This window comes from Plutella xylostella, chromosome 12 (genome assembly GCF_932276165.1).
Source record: "Plutella xylostella chromosome 12, ilPluXylo3.1, whole genome shotgun sequence".
NCBI lineage: Eukaryota > Metazoa > Arthropoda > Insecta > Lepidoptera > Plutellidae > Plutella > Plutella xylostella.
In genome coordinates this window covers 4,109,113-4,135,654 of record NC_063992.1, presented here as the reverse complement: position 1 = coordinate 4,135,654, position 26,542 = coordinate 4,109,113, and the positions used below count along the sequence as shown (strand labels likewise).

Sequence of the window (26,542 nt, the reverse complement as noted above, 5' to 3'; positions counted from 1 at the left end):
GGGAATTCCTAACACAATTTTTATTGGTATCTGGACCAAAATGAACATAATACAACCAAATTAATAAAAAAACTCCATATTTATCATATTTATGATAATACCCCAAACATGCCAAATACATCATCGAAAAAAGTATACACATCGTATCCAAAAGTACCAGGCGTCCATAAATGCCTAAGGAGTAGCGCAGTGTTCGCTGGACGCCGGCGGGGGCGGGGCGAAGGGCGCGGAGGGCGCGGGCTGCATGCGGTACATGTCATGCAGTAGGGTCGCCACGGACACGTCGCCCACCGTGTCCCGGAATAGCAGCAGCTCGATGGACCTGGCCCGGACAGCGCGGAGTGATGGCAGGAGGAGGAGGAGACGACCGAATCTGGAAAGTTGGAAAATATAACTTTATTGACCACTACAAAACTTATTACCTACTTACACATTATTTATAATGTGTTAGAATGTAAGCCTTATCTTTAAGTATTTTAAGACCAATGTACGTATACAATGAGTGAAGCCGTGCGAATGTCGGTGTGCGGTCAAACCTAGACTAGTTTTTGTCACACTGTAACTGTTCTTTTATATAAAATGTAACTTTGTGTAATTTATAATAAAATAAATAAATAATAAAATACATAGACTAGGAAGAATGTACAGTAGCACGCCTTATGACTAACACCGATCTGTTACAGGCAACCTCAAATAGGTAGGTAAGTATTATCAAGACGTGTTGTTCCTATTAGAATCTTGACTCTTTAGTTTGTATGATGTTTGAAAGCCGTAGGCTAACCCGTAACCTACAAACAATAGAATAAAAAATGGAGTAGTTTCTGAGCTCACCTCATTGGTTGTCGCGAGTAGCGCGTGCGCACGTAGTCGGCCAGGATGCACTGCGCCTGGTCTTGCAGCATCTCCACTGGCTGAGTTTCACTCAGGCCGGCTGTGTCTGAAATTACACCTGTTTATTTACTTTAATCACTCCAACACATAAGCACGTAGGGGTTTTGTCTTATAAGGATAGAGGATCTGAGTTTGTAAGTATAAAAGATAAAGGTAGAGCGTATTGCAGAAATTGTACGATTTCTTTTCGGAAATGGTTAGCTTCATACTTTTCATGAAATTTCAAGGTCAGAGAGGTCCATTTGATAACGATAAAATAAGCTATTTATTTTATTTTATTAATCATGAAGCGTCCGTAGTCGAGCGGGCCTCAGTAATCGTAACTGATCGCTGAGGTTAAGCAACAACTGACACGGTCAGCCATTGGATGGGTGACCAATTTCAAGTGGTGCTTTTCTGGACGCTTCCGTGCTTCGGACGGCACGTTAAGCCGTGGGTCCCGGTTGCTGCTTCGGCAGCAGTCGTTAAGCCTAGTCAGAGGCCTTCGGGCAGCTTGAAAACATCTGACAGTCGGGTTGCCCACTTACCCGACAACTCTCTCTCTCAGCACAAGCTTGCTTGTGTTGGGGTCCACCAACCCGCACTTGGCCAGCGTGGTGGACTAGGCCTAAACCCTTCCTTCATTGGAAGGAGACCCGTGCCCCAGCAGTGGGGACGTAATAGGTCGTGATGATGATGATTAATCAGATGAATCACTTACCAGGTGAAAACAAGACGATAGCTTTCATACATCCGCACTCACTGCCGTCGGGCGATATCTGACGGAAACGGCACAGGATTTCCTGCAAAATTATAATAATAGGTAAGTACCTACTTACTAATTTAATCTAAGTAGCCTACCTACTACCTACGGAAAACACTAGGGTCTTTGAATCTTTAGTCAACATATTCCTACGAATATTTAAAATGTTACGTAGTCGCACCTCTTAATTTGCGATAGTAGCTAATGAAGTAAATAAATAAGCATTGGCGCTACAAATATCTTCAAGCGTTGAGGTATAATACTTCGCACATTTTTGTGATCAAGCCCTTTACACAACTCTAAATAAACTCATTAAGTACAGTATAACAATAAACTCCGCCAACCTGCAAAGTATTAAGCTCAAGATCAGCAAGCGGGTCAGGGGGCAGTCTCGCGCGGGCCGCGGGCGCAGACAGCAGCGGGCTCAGGTCCCAGGGCGCCGACCACTGCGCCAGGTGCAGCAGGAACAGGTCCTTCCACGCGGCCCGGAGTAGGACCAGCTGGTCCAGGGTTGACAGCGCCTGGAACGGGGCCAAGCAGCGCACCCAGCGGACCGCCATGAAGAGCAGGCGAGCGCTGGTCTCCTGGTGTAGGGATTTGTTGTAAATTAGTAGATGAAGTGTGAAGTTAATAAAACTCATTGTTTTACACCTACACAGGTTGCTGGATGGAACCTGGACAGGTTTGTCTAAATAATCTGACAGGTATAAGATCTTGTGTATCATAATATAGGATTTCTGTGAAGATTACTAGTATTAGGTAGATACTCGTAAGTGGTATTTATTGTAGGGGTTGGAATAATTAATTTAGTTCCTATTCAGCTAAAAGCGAGAACGTCTATAACAAGATGCAAGTTCCAATAACGAAAGTGAAGTGCCATATATAGCTGAACATAAAAGAGTAGAGAATAATTGAGGGCGTGGCAATCTAAGAAAGTGGCCACACCATTATAGTATAGAAAACGGACAAAAGTATCACGATACTTTAGCAGAAAAAATCAAAACGAGAAATGTTTCAAATATTTACTAATATAAAATGCCACTTTTTGGGGAGGTTTATGTTAAGAGAAGAAATTAGTAGGGGAGAGGGGGGCAGTCTTGAATGAATTTCATTAAATCAAATCAACTGTAACTTTTATTTCATTGTGTATTTCATAATGTTTTTTTGCACTGAAACACGTGTTGGTTATCCCATTATGTAATTACTATAGGAGAAAAGTGATAGTATCACACATCGATATTTTATTACAGTTTTTTATTGCTCAGGAAAAAGTTCAAATGTGCCCCGGCAATTCTTCTAAAACTGTATTTACCGATTTTCCTGCAACAAATTATTTAATTGGTCAGAAAAGCAGTGACATGCAAATTATTATGTCTGGGGAATTTATACCGACTCTTACACTGAGTTGCAGAAAGGATCTTTAAGTTAATGTCGGCATTAAATGCATTGTTGCCTTGCTTTGACAGTATACGGACAGAAAGAGACAGACATAGATTTAATGTCCACATTAGCTTAAAGTCCCTTTCTGCAACTCTGCATTACATATTCTTACACATATTTTTACGGAGAGACCGACACACATAGACACCTACAGCTGTAAAACTTATCGATACCCTTTTTGAGTCGGGGGTTAGTAAAAAAGTATCTAGACCTGATGTTTTAACAACATTAGCATCCAGACCCTGATGTCATGTAACGTTTGACACTAGTATTTTCTAACCTCTATAAGAATAACAAATACACATTGAAAGGCATTCTATTACATCAAAATAGTACTTTTTTACAAGAAATATAAGCAATGTATGTTAATGGTTAGAAATTAAGTACCTACTCACCAGTATAAAACGCTGCTCTTTCATAAACATCGTATATATTGACTAATACTTCTCCAGCCTCATTCTCCGCCAAACATCGTAGGTAAACGCTGTAAATCATCTGTCTAGCTTTGCTGCGAATGGTTTTATTCATTTTCACTTCGTGAACAAACTCAGCAATCCACAAAACTCCAAAATTAAGCAAAATTCGATTTGTTTATACAGGAACAGGGCGAGTTTGACATTCAAACCATAGAAACAGACCACAAATCACAAGTTTTTTTTTATTGCCAGGTTTAAATCTGTTTAGTTCCAAAAACATTAATCTCTACTCTTTTGTGTTCAGCTATAACTTATGTTACTTTGTCGAATGCAATATAAAGTTAAACCTTCAGAAGATTAATGAGTCCTAGGTACTTTGTATAGAGTTTGTAGCTAATGCTGCATTATGGCGTTCACTGAATGACAAGGGGCTTAGTTTCAACATAAAAATACAGCTTTAGGTAAATATACATTTTACAATCAACAAAACCAGTAAAAGGCTATAACTTATAAACATACAGATAAGTAGTACAGATACGTATGATGTGTCTAATCTAATACCAACCTACATTTAATTTATATTTTGAATAGTTACTGAGTATATCAGCGATTACTTATTTACCTACCCATAGAACAACTCAAACATCGCGAATGTGCCGAGTCGGCGACAGTGGGCGGGGTAAAGTCAAGGCAAGCCGATAAGTCACCCTCGCCCGGCCAATCGCGTCGCGGCCCGCCCTCTCAAGTCAAAAAGCTACCCACTTGTACTATCAGTTGTCATTGTAAAGTACACACCCCTCTGTTTTGGGGCTTTTATACCTATTCGCTGTTGAAATAAGTAATGGTTGGAATTGGAGATTTCAAGCTTATGACAAGAATATAACTACATATCTTCAAAATTCATAATAAACAACACAAATGTTAGCCGCAAAGCCGTTTGGAGGCAAATATAATTTCATATTATCGATCGTTACACGCGTCGAGGCTACTATACGGAGTTCTGAAACGGCCGGGGGAATGAAACCATAAAAAAGTAGAGTCAATTACACAGACTGTGTTGTATGTAACGCGATAAGATAGGCTACGAAATTCGTAGGCTTTCGTAGCATGCTACGACAAGCTACGAAATTCGTAGCCACTACGACGCGGCGTAGCGTTAACCAGAATTCGAAAATTAATAAACATAATAAATTATAAATTATAAACACTGTACTTTGCAATATTTAATACTATCTTGCAAAGCACATTAGTCCGAGTTTCTTTCAATATTTTAAGTCTGACCTGGAGTAGTTCCCAGGTGGGCGCCAGCGGAGCCCCGAAGGCGCCGGGCGGCGGCCGCAGCAGCGTCGGGTCGCCTTGAAGCTGCAACTGCTTAGCGCTCCACATCAACTCCTGGGGGATACCAGATACGGTTACTCCAGAGTTAGAATTTCAGCAGTGTTTGTTTATGTTCAGTGTTTATTGAGCTTAAATAACCATAATATTTGTGGAATATGCCATAGCTGCAGCAGGTGTATACGTATCTGGGGTAACAAGGGTAGTATGTTTCATCGGCTATACAATGAAATTTTGAAAAGTTAATTGTATTATATATTTAAGTGGTAAAATGTTAATAAGTAGGGAATCTAATCTATTGTGGTCACTAGAGCCACTAGGTACTTATAATTAATGTCATATAGGTACGTACGACCTAACCGTAGACCCTTAATTTTTTATGAGATAATTATACAGGGTAATTTTTACTATGTTTTTGGGATGGATATTTTAACAGTATTTATAACGTATAACTACCCAAAGTCATACCTGACACTTATCACTGCTCATCAGCATATGCAGCAACCCGGGCGGTGGCGCGGTGAGGAAGGGGTCGGGAAGCGGCAGCGGGCTCACGGCGGCCGCCCCGGATGACCCGGCTGATGACGCCGTGGACAGGGGAGCCGGCTCGGGGAGGGACATGTGGAACTGTAGGGAAATGTGGGCCTTGTTAGCGTTTCTTCAAGCTGATATTTTTCCACCGCCGCCGAAACAAACCATTACGAATCACCGCTTATTTACATCCATGCAAGTTACATTATACAATAAGAATTGTTGCTTCAGGATTATTATTGCTAATGTGACGGCGGTGCGCTCGGCTTCATTCGGCTTCGTTATGAAACGCTAATTCAAGTGACTCACTTCTATCTATCAGCCATTACTAGATATGTACATAGGTATTTGTTTGAAGAACCGACATTAAAAAATTAATAATTAATTTCCCATTATGTCACCCATCTGCTGCATGGATATAACCACTCTTACGGAGGATTCCCATATGACCTAAAACCCTGTTGATGATGCTTGACTTGATAGATCACACACCTCCATTCATCAAACCACAGCACACAAATTACACAAACCCTCACCTGAAAGTTGAACGGCGGAGAGAGCTGCGTATACGGCGAGGGAGGCGACAGCTTCAGCGGGTGTGGCTTGTGCTGCGACAGCGGCGGCGGCAGTGCCAGCGATCCCATTAACTTAATTGTATGGATATGCCAGATAAACAATGCGGACCTTGCTGGCAGGATAGATGATATATCATGCACACATTTGCATTAAAAAAAACCACAAACCCTCACCTGAAAATTAAACGGCGGAGACAACTGGGTATACGGCGAGGGGGGCGACAGCTTCAGCGGGTGCGGCTTGTGCTGCGAGTGCGGCGGCGGCAGCGGGCCCAGCGAGCCATATTAAAAATCTGACGTAACTTAATAGTATGGATGTGACAGATAAGCGATGCGGTCCTTTACTGGCATGATAGATGACTGATCTCACACCTAAATTCAACAACCAACCAAAAACCCTCACCTGAAAGTTGAACGGCGGGGAGAGCTGCGTATACGGCGAGGGCGGCGACAGCTTCAACGGGTGCGGCTTGTGCTGCGAGTGCGGCGGCGGCAGCGCCAGCGGGCCCATCGAGTGGAGCTTCGGCTTGCGGGGGCCACGCTCGTGCTGCACCGCTGGGAGGGGAAGGGTAGGTTAGCATTTAACATAATTAAAGTACCTACTTGAGGAATCATCAAAATTCGTTCCAGTCCCAATTTAGATCAGATTAACTGATTATAGATAAACCGTTTCAGACTGTAATAGGACAGCATCATCATCATCATCATCAGGGTCTGAGTTCTCTAACCAGGAACATAGGTCGTGGAGTAGACCTCCATACTCCATATCTTCCGATCCGTGCCGTGACTTCTACATACTGCCAGCACATACCGTGGGCAGATATAGGTACCTATCTTCTGCACATAGCCGAACGTAGGTAGGTACTTTTTGGCAACTTTATTTTTTTTAGATTAAAATACGAACCCAAATATCATTCGAACACATTGATCCCATATCGGAGGTCGATCGGCGGTAAAGCCGCAATTAAATCATGCAAACAAAAAAAAACTTTTTGACAACAAAACGTAACTCTCCGCTGTTTTACAGAGGATTAGTCCGGGTCGATTACGAGCCCGATCAATGGCCGAGGCCGCCGCTAGGGTTGAGAGAACTATAATGAACAAAATATAAACTTACTATGAATCATTGAACTTATATTTATGGTGGCTATACTGATAACATCTACTCCAGTAGCTCCGCCAGAACATTGCACAGGTCCGATGCATTATTGACTATAAAAAGTTGTCTGTATAAGAAATGAAGTTAATCTCTGGTATTGCCTCACTAATTATCAATCTTCTTAGTAATATTTTCATACATAGACGTAAATAATTAGTCCTAACAATGACTATAAAGTCATCTCGATAAGCACGTAGAACAACCTCGCCAAGTCCAAAGACGGTCAACCTTCTTAATCTACAAACATTCCTACACAATGCCTTTACACCCGAGCGGGCAACTTAAGACATTCAAAGAGGTCCGAATTACGCAAACTATCGAGTGTGGGTGCCTCCCTACTCACAATCGGCTTACCGCCGCCGGGCGCATGAGAATGCCGCCATTGTCGCCGCACATGGCACCACATACGCTATATTCACAGGCTTAGTGATACGGATCACGTTTATTGAACTGCCACCGATTGTTTGAACGGCACACTGTTTAGAAATCGCCGTGGACTGAGCTGAATAGCTGCTGGGTTTCGGTAATCGGCCTGAGCTAGTGGACGTAAAGGTTGATAGAAATGTAACTGGTTAATACGGTAATGGCTGGATCTTGGACATTGTCATAGTTTAGATTTGAGATCATGTTAAGAGTAATAGATCTAGATTTATCTATTCCAGAAATTCAAGTAATTACAGCCGTTTCGGAGTAAAATATTTTGACTCCGAAACGAGAAACAATCAAACAAGAAGTAAATATTCGTATCTATTTATATACTTATCAATTTAAGTATTATCTAATCTGTTTTATGACTCTTCCCAAAGATCCACGGGCTTCGCCATGCATTCGAAAGGAGCTCAACATCCAGCTACGGATAAAAGTAACATAAAATCGAGCAGGAACATTTATTTTTTCTTCTGTCAAAAAGTAAGCTGGAGTCCGTCAAAAAGCAATTACAAATCCGACATTGATATCGCGTGCTCTCGAAGTGGGGCGAGTAGCGACTAACGCAATGTAAACCCATTGTTTATGGGGCGAAATAATCCCAAATTGAACACGTGCTTTTTCTCCCGGCTTCCACTCCAGTCACTCGACCACCATGCAAGACAAATTCGACTTTCCCCCTCTCGCTACAAGTCATCTATTACAACGCGGCCCCATGGCCTGGGGTCATTTGAGCTGGGGTAGTTTCCAGAGTAACGCGGATAATCGCACGATTTTAATTACAAAGAGTCGAATGTGAGACAAATCAGCTGAGCTATTGTGGTTTATTATGGCAGCGAGCACAGATAATATTATAAAGTTACATTTAAGCCTTTCGCGTCTACGCCTTCAGTTATTAAAATTTTAATACTCGTTACTAATAAAACTACATACATAGGTATCCTATATGTACAATTGTACAGGCATGATAGCGTTGGCGTTGCGTCAGATCTAGAGAGGCTGAGTTGGACTAAAGTTCTGTATTTTGGATAAGTACAACCTTGGCTAACTACCCCATTTATCAACGATGCAGCCGAACTCATCATCCAACATGGCTTGATTTAACTTTAAAAGACTGCTTGCAGTCATGGCTGCATCAGTGCACGCGCGAATTAAAAGCAAACACGATCTGTTTGGAGAGCAGGTCGCGCGTAAAAAGTTCCTATGTTTTTGTTGTGAGTAGCCCGCGGCCATTCGCATACTGTATCGACAAATGCCATTACGGTTTATACTCCGCGCTGTAATGTGTGCACTGCTAATTATTTCAGCAATGGCGCTGTAATTGCAGCTACAGCTGGGAAACCCATTTGTGGAAATTTATAACTGTAAGTATCAGTATCAGTAGGTAGGTATGTACTAAGTGAGATTCATGGTAAGTTTGTAATTTTAAATGCTGATGGTTATTTAAGAACAACTTACATCAATTTATCGTCATCATGAAACATAAAATTGCTTGTTACTTTGAGTTAGCTACTAAAACTAAAATAAGTAGTTTGGTAGGTAAATCATTAACAATATGGAAATTTGTTCAAAAGATTCAATTAAGTATATAAAACTAACAATGACTACTACTTATACATAATACCTTTCGGCGGAAGAGTCCAATTTCTGTAGGTCATACTGAACGATAAAAAATTCAGTACCATTACATTTGGCCATCCCTCACAAAATTAGCATAGCCCTGAGTTGGTCTCATCGGGGTTGGGCCCGCCCTTAAGATGTACGATGAAAACAGAACAGTTACATTTTAAAATACAATACCATTAAAACAAATAGAAACAGTATAAAAGTCATTACAAACACTTCCAGGCACAAAACATTTTAAACATACCTAAATGGGCACTAAGTACATAGTAGCGGTTTACACTAGAGAAAGCTATAAATTAGTACTCAAGAGATCCCCACCCTACCCCCTCTTACACAGAAAGGGGGGTACTGAAAGCCATCTTGTTCACTTTAAGACATGCCCCAGAGTCCGTTAGTCGGTAGTTCTCGAAGCGTTTATTCCAAGGCGTTAGAGTACATTTTTGTTGTAAATAGTGGGGCGTTAAGGGACAACTTATAAAGTATAGCTACAAGTTATGTTGGTTGCCTGAGTTACTGACGTTATTGTGGTATGTCTTGTAGTGTTGGTCTGGGAGATATCGAGATAAACGTGATAGAAATGCCAGAAAATATGTACATAGATTTTTAGAGAATACGTTTGGATAGCGAATAACGAAGTACATAAGTAACTACATGGTGGGGGAGCTTTATCGCAATATTCTTATGACCAAAAGAAAGAACGAAAAGAAAAGGTCACTAGCTTTATCATAGTATGTAGTTAGTTTGTAAACTTACTGAAAATACTATATACGAATTATGTTATTAAAGAACTAACAGGCAAAGCAGTAATTTTCTGGCTGCATCTTAACTTATCATTCTAAAGTCTAGACTAGACAACAAAACGACCTTATTAACAACAAAAAAATACAATCGATATTTCAAAGCCACCGCCCACCTGCCCAGTTAGTGGGGTAGAGGGGGGTAAGTGATTAATGAGCCAATAATCCCTGTAAGTTGCGGGTCGGCGTGAAAGCCTCCGAGCTCGTCTGGTGAATGGCCTAGGGGTTTATTGACTGGGCCTGCGAACGCCTTTGTGCCCTGTTGATGTGTATATTTTTTTCCGGGGTTTTTGGAGGCTCTTTTCGGCTATGAAATGAAAAGTGGAGGGAGTAGGCTGTTCGAATTTGTTATAAAATATAGTTATTCTATTACTCATTGATTGGAAAGTAGATATAGACCTGTCCTTTTTCCTCAACATTGTACGTACCTATTGTTGCAGGCTGCTGGATGTATTTATAGGCTCAGACCTAGTGTACCATCGATATTAAAATATTTTAAAATTTATGTCACATCATTATGTAGTATGTACATAAGAAGTTAGGGTAGAAGGAAAGAATAAAATCAACATACGGGCAGCAGCAATCACCCTTTGAAATCCCGTCGAAAAAGCAAGATCAAAGGCCGCTTTTTATTTTTCTTTTCATGAACCCGATTTGCCTGTAACATTCAGCTAAATCTGAGCAAGCTTCTATTATCAGGTTAAAATGCTACCTCGTTTATGGTTGTAAGAAATGTGAATACTCGTAGAGTTATACTTAATATGTATTTTATAACTTACAGATTATTCACGATCAGGCTACTTTCTTCCGATTTATAAAATGCCATTAGATTATCACCATATAGATAAGTTTAGTTAATCCATTAATTAAACGATCATAGTTAGTCAGTTCCTTGATTTCCTATAGATTCGGTATACGCTATAGGGGTATGAAATAAGGCAAAAAATATTATTAGCAGCTGCTTACAAGCACTTTTGCAATGCAAGAAATAACCTTATAAGATTATTTAATTATACAACGATGCGTAGTCGTATAGGTCTCTATTGCGGCTCCGGCTACGTTCTACCCTATTCTGTTTGGATGACTTGCGAGACTTCACGCCAAAAGGCGAGGATTCGCCGAAAGTAACAAATGATTACCGGATCAAGATGTTAAACTGTCGGTTTTTGCATTAAGTATCTTAAGATCTTGTTTTCATTGTTAGGTTCCTAGAATGGTGGAATATTGCCACTTTTGCATATTTTTGAGTTACAGCAGGCAAACTTGGTATGTAGATTTTTCTTTACATTGGGTTCCGGGCATTCCGGCCCAATGTAAAAAAGATGTAAGTACCTACTTCCATCTTTAGTAATAATAATTTGCAAATGTAGGTATTTCTTTATTTAATTTTATTATTTAAACTACCTATGTATCTTAATATTACAATACAAATGCAGTCACTTCTATGTTTATCCCTAAAAACCAAATAAAACCTCTTGCAAATAAAAATGTCCGCTCATAACAGTACACAACGTGTGCAACCGCGTCATAAACCCGACATAATTTGTCGCAAACATTATTAACCCCCATAGATCGGCATCAAAACAAAATCATCCCGTGGAAATGATCGTTGCGAGCGAGCGACCCCGTGGCCCCGACATCCAACATTCGTTCCGACTAATTCCAGCGCGTTTGTTCCATTACATTTCCGACACAAAGTAGATACTCGCATTTGCCGACTTGGCGATGCGACCAGGCGAGCGCGCGAGCGGGACGCCGCGAGGCCGGAGGGCGCGCCCGAGAGGGACGGCAGGATCAAAAGTGAGAAAGATGTATTCAGAAGTGAAATAGTCTGGCGGCTGAGCACATCATCATTAACGAGCCAGCGGGAGGGGCGGCAGGAAGAGGCCCGCCAGGTGCGCGCTCCCACGGCTCTCACCTGCGAGCGAATATGCCCCTTAGCCCCCCCGCTTACGACACCCACCGCAAACACCGTCTCCCGCTGCACCGACATAAATATGAGAAATATCCGGAGGTTTTTATTCCGCCTCACGGCGCGGGTCGAGTGCAAACATCGTGAATAACAGATGTCCAACAATGTCGAGATGACACAGGTTTTTGCGCGCCTCTAACTTTTGCTTGTTTTCGGGTGACACGGTCCTCTGCTTAATTACGGTGTAACAAAGGTGATCTGTATACATTCTGACTGAAAGTGTACTTAAAAACCGAGTTCGTCTTTGTAGCGAACAAAGTGTAATGAAAAAGTAAAGTAGGCAGAAAATAAAGAGAGGCAGGCTATGGAAAATTTCATGTTTTCAGAAAGTTATGCGAAGTGGCCGCGGGCGGGTTTTGAGCGCCGTGAGAGTTTGAAGTGCATCGCCGCCGCCGCTACCGCCGCGCCGCCCGCTTCCAACCAACAACCACCAATAACTTTGTTTTGTACAGCAAAAAGTACCAGGAAAGTTTTGTTTCGATTTTATAGATACAGTTAATATCGAAACCACTAAGTGCCAATTTCTCCATAGTGAGTTAGAGCATAACCAGGGATTATTGGTTGAGTTTTGACACATCTGTCAAGAATTTAATATGAAGATGACATATAGGTAATTGTTGAGCCAATCCCTGGTTATGATCTAACCCACTATGGAGATATTGGCACTAAATCTAGGTAATATTATCACCTTTAGCTCCAATTTCGCCATAGTCGGTTAGAACCAGGGATTGGTTTATCAACCTAAGTCAATTCAATATACGTCATCTCCATAAAAAAAATTAACAGATGTTTCAAAAGTCACCCAATAATATCTGGTCATCCTCTAACCCACGATGGCGAAATTGGCACTAAAGCCTAGCCTTATTATTTTTCGGTTTACTTTAATTTGTACATCCATTAGCCACGAAATAAGTTCACAGCTGATCGTTAATCCACCCTAACTCTGAGTAGTTTTTGTTGGTATCTAATATGTAGTAGCTAATCGAATCTCCTCAAAGTCACGCAAACTTAAATCAATTAATACCCTATGAAGGGTAGGTTAAGTATTAATTAAAAATCACATAAAAACTACCCTAAACCAGATGCGACAGATTATCCCATTAAAACACTTTATTTTTGTTCGCTATGACAATGCAATAATTTGTTCACGCACAATAATTACAATGGGATGAACTGGGAAGTGAGGGGTCGAGATTCGACCCTCGATACGAACCTTGCTGTCAAAATATTAATAATATTTTAGTTGGTCGTGGAAGGACACCCGGTAATACGGAAATGGTGAATAAATCACATAATCTGGTGACCCTTTATTCAATTCGACCCGCAGCCACCTTATTGAATTACCTACTACGTTAGAAGATTATTTCCCAGGTAAGAATGTGACAAAAGAAAATGTTTGTTGCGAATATAAACCAGAGAAATGTGGACTTTTGTTAGATGTAAAATTATAACAACACCTTTTGTTACAAAATGTTTAACATAAGTACTTACAATAACAAATACATATAGGTATTTCACAACAACAACGATAAACAACACTGATTTAAATAGCTAAAATGTTTCAGTTCAAAACACCGTAAACGCAACACCTTCAGCGGTAGCTATTATAAAGAATACTCTCAATTTATTTACCTTTATTCGTAAACTATAGCACCATTATAGCGCAATTTGCCACCCCTCAGTGTAGAGCACCCTGGCGGGGGTCTCGGGGGTCGCGGGGGGCGAGGGGGGGCAGGGTCCGAGAGGTGACGAAACTAACACGTGTTCTAGATCCGAGCCAGCGCGCCCCCGCCGCGATCAACCTCATTCGATACGCACTCCATACAACAATACTACACATTAGCCACGCATACACCAACCCAATAAAACGATATCCAAATTATATATGGTCACGAATTTTATTAACCCTTAGAGCGGTATTGTTACACCGATAATTAAAGTGGATAAAGAGTAAAGTACCCTTACGAGAATTCTGTAATTAAATCACTACGCTGTTTAATTCAAAGATAACAATAATTGCACCTTTTTACTACCGTAGTCGGGTAAAAAAGGCACCGTGCAAGTTCATTAGGATCTCACAGGTTCCGATTCTCTTTTTCACTTTAAAACACAAAAGGCTCGAATCAAAATCGTACGCGGGCACCGTTAAATTAAAAATAAATATTGCGAAACGTCAGTATGTTACGGCGGGAAAATGGCTGGGAAAATGGCGGGAAAAAACGGCAGTGGCGAAATGGCCGTTCGCAGATGGGGTGGGAGGGAGTGAAGTGAATCTTTTTGTGAAGTGGAGAGAATTAATTTAACCCGCTGCGGGGTAACACGACATCGGCGTAATTGAAAAGTTCAGCGCTTGTCAGCGACTCGCGCCCGGCGGCAAGCGCTGTTATTCGCGCCGCCATTATACCATTATACCTAGCTCGCGAGCAAATATTTTAAGCTTAATTAGCTAGGTAGGTACTGCGGGATGGAGTTTCAGCATTAATGCATTAAATAGTTTTGGAGCTGATATTTCGATTTAGTAAACGTTCAACTGTTTCTGGTAAAGATGTAGGTAGCCTGTGCCAGAAGTATAAAAGAGGACGGTGGGTCGGTGAAAACATAATGAAGCCCGGTCTAAAAACAATGTACTTCATAATAAAATTATAATGTCATTAGAAAGGTACAATCATTTGAAATGAGATCCTATACATATACTTACTAACTATTGTTTACGAAAATAGCTTTCTAACGACTGTCTCGTCGTTTGTGTTTCTTTTACCTACCATTTTCATATTTACCTTTATAATAAGACTGTGATGTATTTATGAATTTTTAATATGATAAGTTGAGATGATAGTCGTAGTAGTAGATGTCAAGCTTATTTTAAGTTCGATATTTACTCAGGACCTCTCATCGCCGCCGCCGCTACCACCACTATGTAGCAAATATTATTTCAAAGGTTTGCGACCCATTGATTCCTTTTATACAAATTATTTAAACGATATTATATAAATTTCATTTCTTAATAAATATTGATGAAATTTTATCATCTTCGGAAAGAGTTAATTTAAAGGATTTTAACTTGTTCGCTCGTTCCGTAGAAACCCTTAACTTTTTAATCGAAACGAAATGTCTTTTTGTTGAATATCGGAGACGCTCCGCCCTGGCTTACTCACAGCGTGATCGATTTTAAATGAATTTTCTGAAGTTAAATTGGGGATTAAAATTAATTTGCTGTCTTTCAAGTTATACTTATTCGCTGTTTGAAGTGCTTTCTTGAAGAAAGAAACTGATGCATGAATAAATTCAATAATCTTGGTCGTCAGGCATACTTATTCCTGGGAAATAAGCAGCCTATACCTTCATGTCTTCTTCTTCTTCATTTTCGAATCATCTAGAGGAAAAAAATACAAGACCTATGTAACTACAAGTATACTTACCTACGTTGCATTGACAATGACTACCGGCTACCTAAACCAAGTACTTATGTACGGTACACATTAATTTCACCGGCCAATGTGTACAAAGTCTATCAGTCGATATGGAGTTTGCCCGACGTGACGTCATCAATTTACGGCGCTGACACGTTTGAGCCAAGCGGCTAAATTCAATAAGGCCAGGCAAACAAGCCTGATCGAAGTTGCGAACTGCCCACCGCCCTATTCAGGAAAATTAAGCGATTGTGTGAAGATACAAGTTTTGATCGACAAAATTTTGTAAAACCATTATAATACTCGCTAAGTTGTATTTTTATTACCTACCACCCAATCAAGAAGAAATCACACACACACAAGACCTGGTCTAGAAGTACTTACCTATTTAATGGCCAGTCAGAAAGTCGTCAGTAACTCACTGCCCTATCGAAGTAAATAAACTATGGACCAACCCATATAGCCCAAGCCCATGTTTGCGACGGGCTGACGTACGGTGGCCTGCGCCTAAAAGTATACAGGCGGAGTTTTTAAAATAGCGATCCCTGATAATTAAGGGACCAGCTACATCTGATATAAATCCGGGGACGTGTTGTGTGTGATGTGTGTAGCAGTGGTGTTTATCTGGATGTGCTTGAGCAGCATGTGAGCTTGAGATCGCTATTTTAAAAACTCCGCCTGTATACTTTTAGGCGCATACCAAAGTACCTATATAAAGCACAGTTCATAGGTCACTCGGGTATATAAAGTCACACTTGTACAGCGCGCTGTAAGCTGCAGCGTCTACTAAGACAAGGTCTAGTTCCTCACCAAATCAGCATCGCTTCTCGAATACGTCTCCGGGCCGAGGTATCGAACAGCCGCCGGGCGTATGGTCACAAAGTGGAAATTGGATGAGGTCAACACGTACACGGTGTAAGTTGGGGATTTCCGCGCGTGATGCCGCCGTTCTTTGTGTTTGCGGTTCATGGGATCGTAATCTCTAGCACGAAGCCTTTTGCTTAGATAAAGTATAATGTAAGAGATTAGTTTAACCCTGCCAGGAACAGACATAATATGTATTGTTTCTCCCTTACCTAAATTTACTGTACCTTTGAAGGCCTTGATTAAACCATGCACTGTTTTCAAATATGTGTACTCGTACTTAAATTAGTATGAAGATTAGATATGGCTACACATCTAACAACGCTTACCGACAGTTATTTTAGCATTTAACGCGTTTAACAATGGATTAGGTAGGTAAGTATCTAATAAAACTTTGGAATTGTTTCATGATTGCTGCCATATGAATGATGACATCAATGATTACAGAATTACATATTACAAAAAGTTTACTTTACTGGTATTCAGTATAGGCTTACTTCTCTCATACAACTAAGTAAATCACCTCTACATCTATTATCGCATATCGATAAATCGTCCAAACTCCAGCACAACAATGGGAAAGTTCAAAAAACGGAATGTTCATCGTTTGTGCCATTTGTCCGTTGTCACATAAATTGTTAGAACGTTGAACAACGACACAATGGCCTCCTGTATCGATACCGACGGGGCCGGGAGTGCACACAGCGGGCATCCACTGACAATACAAATGGGAGAACGAAAAGGTACTATATAGTATTGGTAGTAAATACAATTTACGTTGGATCGCTGAAAAATACAGGGTGTAAATGACATGCTTGCCAAAACTGAAATGATATTTTCTATTGGTCAAAATAACAAACTCTCCTGAGAAACATAGAATATTCTATGCTGTACGTCTAGTACAGATTTGATAGTTTGTCAAAAACTATAAAAGTTTACGTTTTCTCGCATACAAAGTGCCGCCACTAGCGGAAACTATCATGGAAATTTTGACAGTTAATGTATGGAGATGACAGAAGAAAACCAAAACTATATTCGTTTTCTTTAATTGCAAAACCCGTACTAGAGAGCCCTGTAGTGCATTGTAGTGTAGGTCATTCCACAGATATACGGATCGCAACCTGTCCACCAAATAAAAGTAGGTAATGTAAGTTTCTGTATATTAGATTAGAACGAATGATGATAACGTATACTGTCGTGTGTTATCATTAACTCACATCACATGTACAGCTTTGCGCTTCGAAAAAACAAAAATATATTTCTATGTTCACCCTGCGGCTATTTTAGTAAAAAAATATTCTTTTTAATCTTTGCATGTAGCCTCATATCATCTAAATATACAATACACAGTGAAATGTTGTATATTATAAACGTAGCTACATTTGTTTCAGAAGCGTGTGGTACTTCAAATGCATTAAACCCCTCTAACACTCATTGAACACCTTAAAGACGGAACCAAGATTTACCTAAAACGCGTATAATAAATCCAGCTAAACCGTACAACCGTGTCGATTTCGCAAGTAAACACAGCCTTCTCAACCTCAAAGTGGCAATAATTAATAACGGGCTGTATTATGCAAAACCAGTAAGCCAAAACAGGGCGTGATACTGCCGGCTCCGTATAAAATGTTAATTCCGCCTAAGTGAGAGCTCGTTGTATATTCATGAGGGTTCACACCACAAGGAGGCTGAGGGCTTGAGGAGTGCCGCGGACTAGGAGCGCATATGCGGAGAGGAGTGGTAGGTGGGTGTAGTGGATATCGGTGCTGGTGTTTTTTGAGTCAGATTTGAGCATCTATAAGGTATTATTTTTATATAAATAATAAAATTTATATTAAGATACACAAGACATCACCAAACTTAAAAACTGTACTCATTACTTAGTTCATAAAAAATACTTAAGGAACTCAACAAAACGCGATAAAAAATATAATAAAAACAACTATACCTATCCAGTGTACCAACATCGCGATAGATAATACATTAATAAGACTGCGTGCCACAAATGAAAATCATTAGTATTAAAATGTATAATCTGTGTCCGGCTAGCTTAAACACTTAAACAATGTTTATCCATAACACGAGGCTACGAGCTCGCTACGAGGCTACGCGAGCGCTACGAGCTACGACGTAGGCTTTTGCTACGAACATGCGTAGCAAAAAAGCGTAGTACAGTGGAAAACTCGCTCACTATTTTTTTATCTTCCTACTTATTTGGTTCTTTTACGCGCAATCTGTTTTAATAAAATAATTTGTTTAAACTAGCAACAAAATCTAGACTTATTAGCACAAATAAATGACATTATTGCCCCTGTTTTTAGCAGAATCCCGGGTCTGCGCCACTCGCCTGCTATCGGAGTCTATAGTTGAATAATGAATGTGCGCGGGCGGCGGCGGCGGCGGTGACCGCATGACTTCCATTAGCGCGACACGGTGAGAGCTAATGGCGTCAGCTAAAGCCGCATGAGGCAGGCTGCTGTTTACTTCTCATCGTATTCATTAGTTACTAGCTTCTAGATATAGTGATGGCATGGTAGTGTGTTGTATCGTAATCTTAGGCATAACAGGAACTGATACAGTTGTGCCCATAGAGATGAATAGTCCCTTACTCGTAGTCAATTTAAAAAGGTGGTGAATAACGCATGCTATCATCTGACGAATCCATATTATATTTTGTTAAGTTTTACACGGCGAATCAAGTGACTGTCCGGAAGCTACTAGTTATAATACTCGAATGTAAAATCTTCATGCACACGCTGATCCAAGTTTTTTTATTCATATGGGAGGACTAGCACCGAGCAACCCCAACATACTTTAATTTGATTTATCATACGGCTACAATCAGCAACACCATTTGCCAGTGATTTAAGCACTCACCATCCTTGTTCATATTAGCCTGGAAGCACTTGGCGAGGCGGCAGGCGCGGCACTGGTTGCGGTGCGTCTTGTCCACGGGGCAGCGCCCCTTCAGCTCCCCGCCCGCCTTGCACGTGTACACGCGGTTACGGTGGATGGACCGCTTGAAGAAACCCGAGCACCCTGTAGGTGAGAGACTGGTTAGCAGGGAAATTTGGCATCTAGCTTAGGATCCGATGGCAGTGTGTGATGTCCCCACATATTATTATAATTATAAAAACAACTTAACGTATTTATGTACATGGAACTTTACAATAATATTGCATACAAGTTCCGGAAAAACTTTCCTAAAGCGAAGGATAGCAGGGAAAAGCAGCATACCTAACATAAAATTGCTATTAATGAATACCAAACGGCAGCTCCGTCCCAGATTACGTTATTTTCTAATTTTTCGTCTCTCTAGCCTCTCATCAAATAGTTTTATTAATTTCCAGCACTCACCATCACAGCTGTAGATGCCGTAGTGCTTGCCGGAGCTGCGGTCCCCACACACGTTGCACGGGATGTCCAGCAAGCGGTCACCTGGGTACATATCACCAGTTTAGTTCCTTCATCAACATAGTCATCATTTTGATGTATAAAGTAAATTTCTACAACAAAAATTTTACAATTTTCTACGCCTATTAGGCATAACATACTCGTAGAGGACTTGAACATGACACCAAACAGCATTTGTTCCTATGGAATAATAGTACATTTCTATTCGCCAAAGTGCAGTTTATGAACTTGGCGAAGAAATGGGGAAAGATACTCCAAAAGCATCTCGTCTATGGATAGATACGATAGATACAATTGAAGACTATTTTGGGTGCTCTTATATACCTAAAAATATGAAACGGAAATATTAAATGGTAGCCTGTTTTACTGATGGCACAATGTGTATGTGTTCTGTTACAATTACAAATGCGGAAAAATATAACAATGAAACCAACAAAATCAAAAGTAGTAGATTTGTTTTAAGTATTTCCTACATCGCCTAACCTTTTCACTTACCGATTCACTTACACGCAGTAATCGTATAATTCACTTTATCCTTTCAACTATCTAAACAAACTGTTCACGGAGCCCCAGAGACGGATTAGCCAGATTACGCCAATCTCGCTAATAACGGGCTGTTTTTGTTCCGTTTAGGCGTTCCGCACCCTTCTTACTAGTTAATGCCTTCAATCCCTTTGGAGATCTTTTCTTTCTTTTTTCTTAAGAAAGGGTCTTGAGCGACTTCGCCCTGCGTGTTTCAGCTGAAGCCGTGAAGTGTCGTAATTATGTACGCTTTTTATACTTTATTTGGAAGCGGAAAGAATTTAATCCCGTATCACGCTTGGCTGAGGCTTGCGTCTTTGGCTTGTTTTACAATAACGAATGGCTTTTTTATTCGTAGTTAATCCTATTTTCCCTCTATAACGTTATTTTGTCACCGAAACAAATTTAAGATTATAAAGGCGTTTATAATGCATCAAGTACAACCTGAGTGCAACTAACCGCTCGAAGCTTTCGAATCGGCAAAAGACAAGCACAAAAAAAAAACAAAATCAATCGCACATAAGCAAAAGGAAAATCCTATTTGGTATCCGAACAGTTAGCCTGAAATAGCCGGTGAGTCGCCCCGGTGTGCAGAGTGTAGCAGACGCACTCATGCGTGCGATCAAAGGCCACCCACCTAGGCATAATGCCGAGTGACAAATTGTGATACCCGTGTGAACCGCAACACGCTCGCCACGCTAAATAAATAACATTTGAACGCAGCTATTGATTCCAATTTCAAATTAGCAAATGTAATTCGCTGTTTTGTGTCTAATGCCTTTGAGGTTTATTTGTGTGATTGTGTTTTGTTATGTTTTAGTTTTACCTGCCGCTATAACACCTACCTACACACGGTTATATGCAACTACTGCTATAGGTAATATGTAAAGGTACACGCTACCCTTCGCTCGGCTACTGAATAACTAATCGTTTATACCTTCCCACTTTAGGTAAATATTTTGTTAAGGAACTAACTAGATCAAGTTATTATGTAAGTTAACCATATTTTTATTATTATTAAGTAACATAACTAACAGCTTTATCAACAGTTTATAGTAGACACTAACAATCTAGCCATAAAGTTACTCTCATTAATGAGTTATACTCAACTGTAGTTGCTCTATATTAGTATATATTGGTAGATTCAACTTATATTACCCCTATCCCGTTACCCTAAGCTGTTGAACTTAAACTAAAATTGTATGTTGATTTGCTGAGCTTGAGATGTGGGCTTTAAGACGCGACTCAACCAGACGAGAACTTTGCATGTACAGGGTGATTCCTACTTGAACTTGTGAACAGTTTTTTAAGGTTTAATAAGTAGGTATCTGACGGAGAAGGTTTATATTGTGTCACATTTAGATGCTGAAAGACTAATTAGTAATTTAAGCTTTGTATAATCTATTCTTGTGTACAAATAAAGAATATTCTATCTATCTAGTATCTAGAGCGGTGGTAGATCAGTCGGTTAAGAGCCCGCTTCTCAATCAAGAGATGCGGGTTCGAATCCCGGCGCTGACATGTACCAATGAGTTCTTTTAACTTAAGTACAATGTATACCATCGCTCTTACGGTGAAGGAAAACATCGTGAGGAAACCTGCATATCTAGATTTAGCACATCTAGATATGTGAACGCACCAACCCGCAGTGGACCAGCGTGGTGGGAAATGGTCCAAGCTTAGGAAGGCAGTTTAGACCTTGGGGACGTGCACAAAGGTTCCACTCGAGAGAGCCAGGTGCAGGTACTTACACCCCCACAGAGAATAGAATAGAATAGAATATCTATCTAGTAAGTAAATATTATATTATTTTGACATATGAATATTCAGTGGTTTATGTTCTTCAGGGCTCAAGTTTCGAGAGGTTCACCAGATTGCCCTCTTGCATTTTCACCTCAAAGACATCCCTGACCCAAAAATAATACTGGGAGCATTTACTCTCTCAACTGCAAGAGCCTCTGCATAAGGGATGCCCCATAGCGGTAGACAGACAATGATGAATTCTAAATATCAAATATACCTAGTAATTAAAAAAAAACTTACCTAGTCAATAAGAAACCCACTAATGAAGTACTAATTTGTTTTATGTATCATGGGACCGTATTATTATACGCATTTAAATTAAATAACTCGATATTGCCATCTAATAATAGTATGATATGAAACTAGTATTAATTTAATTAGTCTAACTTCTTGTAAAATCTACTTAATTAGTGAGACAGGATGCTATAAATTTAACATGTTCCTGAAAAGTGAATTTGAATAAAACATTATATTATACCTCCAAAGTACTTTAATTATGCATTCGTTTGAAATTTTGACCGGTTTTCATTGCGTTTATTTATTTCAGTTTTTTATTTTATTGTACATGCATGTAAGTTGATAAGATGGAGAATTTACGACATAAAGTCAAACGAGTGAAACAAAAATCACATAATAACATTTTCAGTAAGTATCCTAATAACGTAGGCAAAATCATTATAGACGAACGGTTCGTCTCACTCTACGTTGTTCTAAGTAAGTATTCATAAAATACAGAAATAATACCATTGTTGAGACTCGGGGATTGGGTTGCGAATAATAGATTATAAGTCCACGTAACTATATATTTATTTAGCACTTGAAATATGGTTAAAAGTTAATTGGTATGCGACCACTCACAACCCGGCCAACCCGAGACTGACTTAGATTACTAAGGTGTAAAGTAAGCTGAACTATATCGTGCTAGGTATACATTGTATGTCGTCCCTACATCATTCCTCCCCTTTTTTGAAAAAAAAATATGTCAAACATTTTGAAACAAAGTTACAAATGATCTGTAATACCTACTAATAAATTTTAAACACCAAGTTGCCGTCGTGGTCGCACACATACAAGACATGTAAATACAATAACATGAAGATCAAGTTACAAACACATATAATACTAAGTAAGAAGAAACAGTAACATTAGATAAGGATGTAGATACACTGTTCATGCGTACTGCGCGTTGGCAGCTGTTTGTTGCCTAGCAGTTTTGTCCAATTGATCTAATGAAATTGCAGTAATGAACTCCTTTCGAGCCCAGGTTTTCACTCCTTTTTTACACTTTTTGCACAAGAGACACGTAGCACATAATAAAAACAATACAAGAAAACTTGCCACCACTGTGCCATATACTTCTATCTTCTGCTCTAATGAGCTATTACTAGCATTATTCGCGCCATTTTGGGCGATGATAATTTCCTCTGACTTGCTGTATGATTTACCCATTGTATAGGTATTGTTAATTTGGACAATAAGTACTGCGAGTAATCAATCCGTGATACAATAAAAATATTTGCAAAGACTTATGTATATAAAGTGTATTAATGCTTATACGCAACCTACTTATTCTAACTGTAAAGGTGCTATCATACTACTAAGCGATACGTAGCTATGCTAGTTGTTACATTGATTGTTAACTAAATTAAAGGTATATCGCGTCGCTTAATATTATCGTAGCTTTCACTGGACGAAATAATAAAACTAAAATTCTTAGTAAGATAGTGCATGTTATAACAATATAATCGAATATCATCAAAAATACAAATATGAAATACAAATACAAGGTATTCTTATTACTTATATTAATTAAATTTAGTTGACATACTTATCATCTACAAAAAAAAAAGTACCTAAAAAAATACCTACAATAAGTACCTAAATAACTTCACCTGAATCGTATAGGTACTCTTGTTACTCTTCCACTGCGCGTGGTACAAGTGACAGGAGAATCGTGATTAGGAACCTCAGTGTCCGTCGTTGAAGATTCGTCGTTACGTTCACTCAAGCAATATGCTGGTTTTAAACGGTCTATAGAAATATGAACTTTTCTATTTGACATTTGAATGTAATATACCTTCCTATTTCTATCCAACACACGAAAAGGACCATCGTACGTAGGCTGTAAAGGCCTACGAACAGCGTCGTTTCGTATAAAAACGTGACTGCAAGTCTCTAAATCAGGATGTATAAATATATTACCATTTTTATTTTCCCTAATTGCCATAGAACGAAATTTCCTTATATTATCTCTTAATTTCCATACGTACTCATTACTGCTATCAATATTTAAGTTCGACTTAGTATCATAATAATCTGCAGGTAAACGCAAAGTAGTTCCGTAAGTCAATTCCGCTGCGCTTATCCCGTTATCGCTCCTCACCGCTGTCCTAAGCCCTAGTAACACCGTAGGTAATTCCGACACCCATGATGATGGTGCATTACATAAGCGAGCAGTCAACGCAGCTTTAAGCGATCTGTGCCAGCGCTCTACCGCCCCGTTGCTCTGTGGGTGGTAGGGTGTTGTACGTAGTTTTTTTATGCCTAATAATTTCATAAGTTCACTGAATAAATTGCTTTCAAACTGCCGGCCCTGGTCGGAAGTCAGGAACCTAGGGCTGCCAAATCTACATACCCAGTTATCATGAATAACTCGTGCAACAGTTTCAGCAGTTATATCTTGTGTAGGAAAACATTCTGGCCACCGCGTTCCTCTATCTATTATAGTAAGACAATATCTGAACCCATCTTGTGAAATCGGTAGAGGTCCTACTAAATCTACGTGAATGTGTTCGAATCTGTCACACTGGGGAAACGATCCCAAAGCTGACATCGTATGTCGGTTGACCTTTGATCGCTGACATTGAATACATGTCTTAGTCCATTGACTAACATCGCGATTCATACTTGGCCAATAAAAACGATCTTGTACCAATTTTCGTGTAGTCCTGGTTCCAGGGTGACTTAAATTATGTACTGTATCAAAAGCTATACGTCGAAACTTCTCAGGTAAGTACGGTCTAATTCTGTCATTACTAATATTGCAAAAAATAAATGAACTACTACCAGGTAGTATTATTTTTTTAACTGCAACGTCAGTGTCATCAGAATTCAACACTTGTAAGATATAGGTATCTTGTTGTTGTTCCCTAGCGAGTTCCTCGTAGTCTATAACCGTGGGACAGCTAATAGTTGCGACGCGTGATAACGTGTCCGCAACAACATTGTCTTGCCCACTCACATGTCTGATATCTGTGGTGAACTCACTGATAAACATTAGGTGACGTGTACGTCTAGGTAACTCTTTCTCGCTATTTATTTTACTAAACGCGAACGTAATAGGTTTATGATCTGTATAAACTGTCAGCATTCGTCCCTCGACCATATTCCGAAAATGACGAATGGCTAAGTAGATACCTAACAACTCTCTATCATACGTGCTATACTTCCGTTCCGTCTTAGACAAACTTTTTGAGAAGTAACCTAAAGGTAACCAAGCGTTATCAACACGTTGTTGCAACACTGCACCCACGCAGGTGTCCGAAGAGTCGGTCATAAGTGCGAGCGGTGCATCCGCTACCGGGTGAGACAGCATGACCGCATCGCACAAGCTCGCCTTACATTCCTCAAATGCTAGCTCAGCGTCTGGCGTCCAAGCAATAGGTGTTTTGTCCTTCTTTTTAGAGCCATGAATGAAACTAGTAAGTATCGATTGAGATGAAACTGCATTTGGTATATGAGACCTATAAAAATTAACCATGCCCAAAAATCGTCGCAATTCATCGATGTTGTTGGGCCGCGGAAATTCGTTAACGGCTTTAACTTTATCATCCAGTGGACGAATCCCATCTGATGTGACATGATAGCCTAAAAAATCTATCTCTGCCTTTCCAAACACACATTTTGTCATATTTATAGTAAGATTATACCTTTCGAACTGCTTAAATAATGACTCTAGATGCTTACGATGTGTAGCTTCGTCAGGCGATGCTAAAATGACGTCATCGATATAGGAAAAGATACTATTTTTACAATCAACGTCCAGATCCTGAAAAACAGTATGGTGCATGAATCGCTGGAACGTTTGCGCGGCGTTACGCAACCCAAACGTCATGCGCGGGAATTCAAACAAACCAAACGGCGTGATTATTGCAGTTTTCTCTATATCTTCTGGTGCAGTGCTAATACAGTGATAAGCCCTATTTATATCAATCTTAGAAAATACTTTCTTACCCGTTAGTATGTACGTAAAGTCAGATAAACGAGGTATCGGGTATCTGTCCGGCTTGGTAATAGAGTTTAGTTTCCTATAATCCCCACATGGACGTAACTCCCCATTTTTCTTGGGTACCACATGAAGTGGACTGGCCCAAGGGCTCTTTGAAGGCCTACATATACCTGTTTCCTGCATAAAACGAAACTCCTCTTGTACTTTCTTATATCTAGATGGTGGTAACGGTCTAGCTCGAGCGTATACTGGAGGTCCAGTTGTTTCGATGTGGTGAAAAACACCGTGTGTAGGTACTTCCTTATACGATGCAGGTTTAGTAATATTTACGTACTTACATAACAAATCATGAAATGGGTGCGTATCCTCCACTGTTGTCACGGTGGGTTGA

At 40.0% G+C, this 26,542-nt stretch overlaps 1 protein-coding gene across 1 annotated transcript; it reads right to left on the bottom strand.

The window, feature by feature from the left end:
• Positions 1-63: 63 nt before the first annotated feature.
• LOC105384229 (protein dissatisfaction) lies at positions 64-19,772 on the bottom strand. Its single transcript, XM_048624443.1, has 10 exons — positions 19,739-19,772; positions 19,542-19,622; positions 19,062-19,223; positions 6,334-6,485; positions 5,293-5,451; positions 4,771-4,881; positions 1,978-2,217; positions 1,592-1,673; positions 832-937; positions 64-373 (listed from the first exon to the last, which is right to left on the bottom strand). The coding sequence occupies exons 1-10, from the start codon at positions 19,770-19,772 to the stop codon at positions 175-177; spliced, it is 1,326 nt and encodes a 441-aa protein (XP_048480400.1). The 3' UTR covers positions 64-174.
• Positions 19,773-26,542: the final 6,770 nt, after the last annotated feature.

What these genes read in the sequence shown, in the direction of transcription:
- LOC105384229 (XM_048624443.1), bottom strand. Translation starts at nt 19,772, where the DNA reads ATGCTGTTTGGTGTCATGTTCAAGTCCTCTACGA. An exon ending in CATGTTCAAGTCCTCTACGA is followed by an intron (nt 19,623 to 19,738) that starts GTATGTTATGCC and finishes ATATGTACCCAG; the next exon opens with GTGACCGCTTGCTGGACATC. An exon ending in TACTCGCGACAACCAATGAG is followed by an intron (nt 374 to 831) that starts GTGAGCTCAGAA and finishes CCAACTTTCCAG; the next exon opens with ATTCGGTCGTCTCCTCCTCC.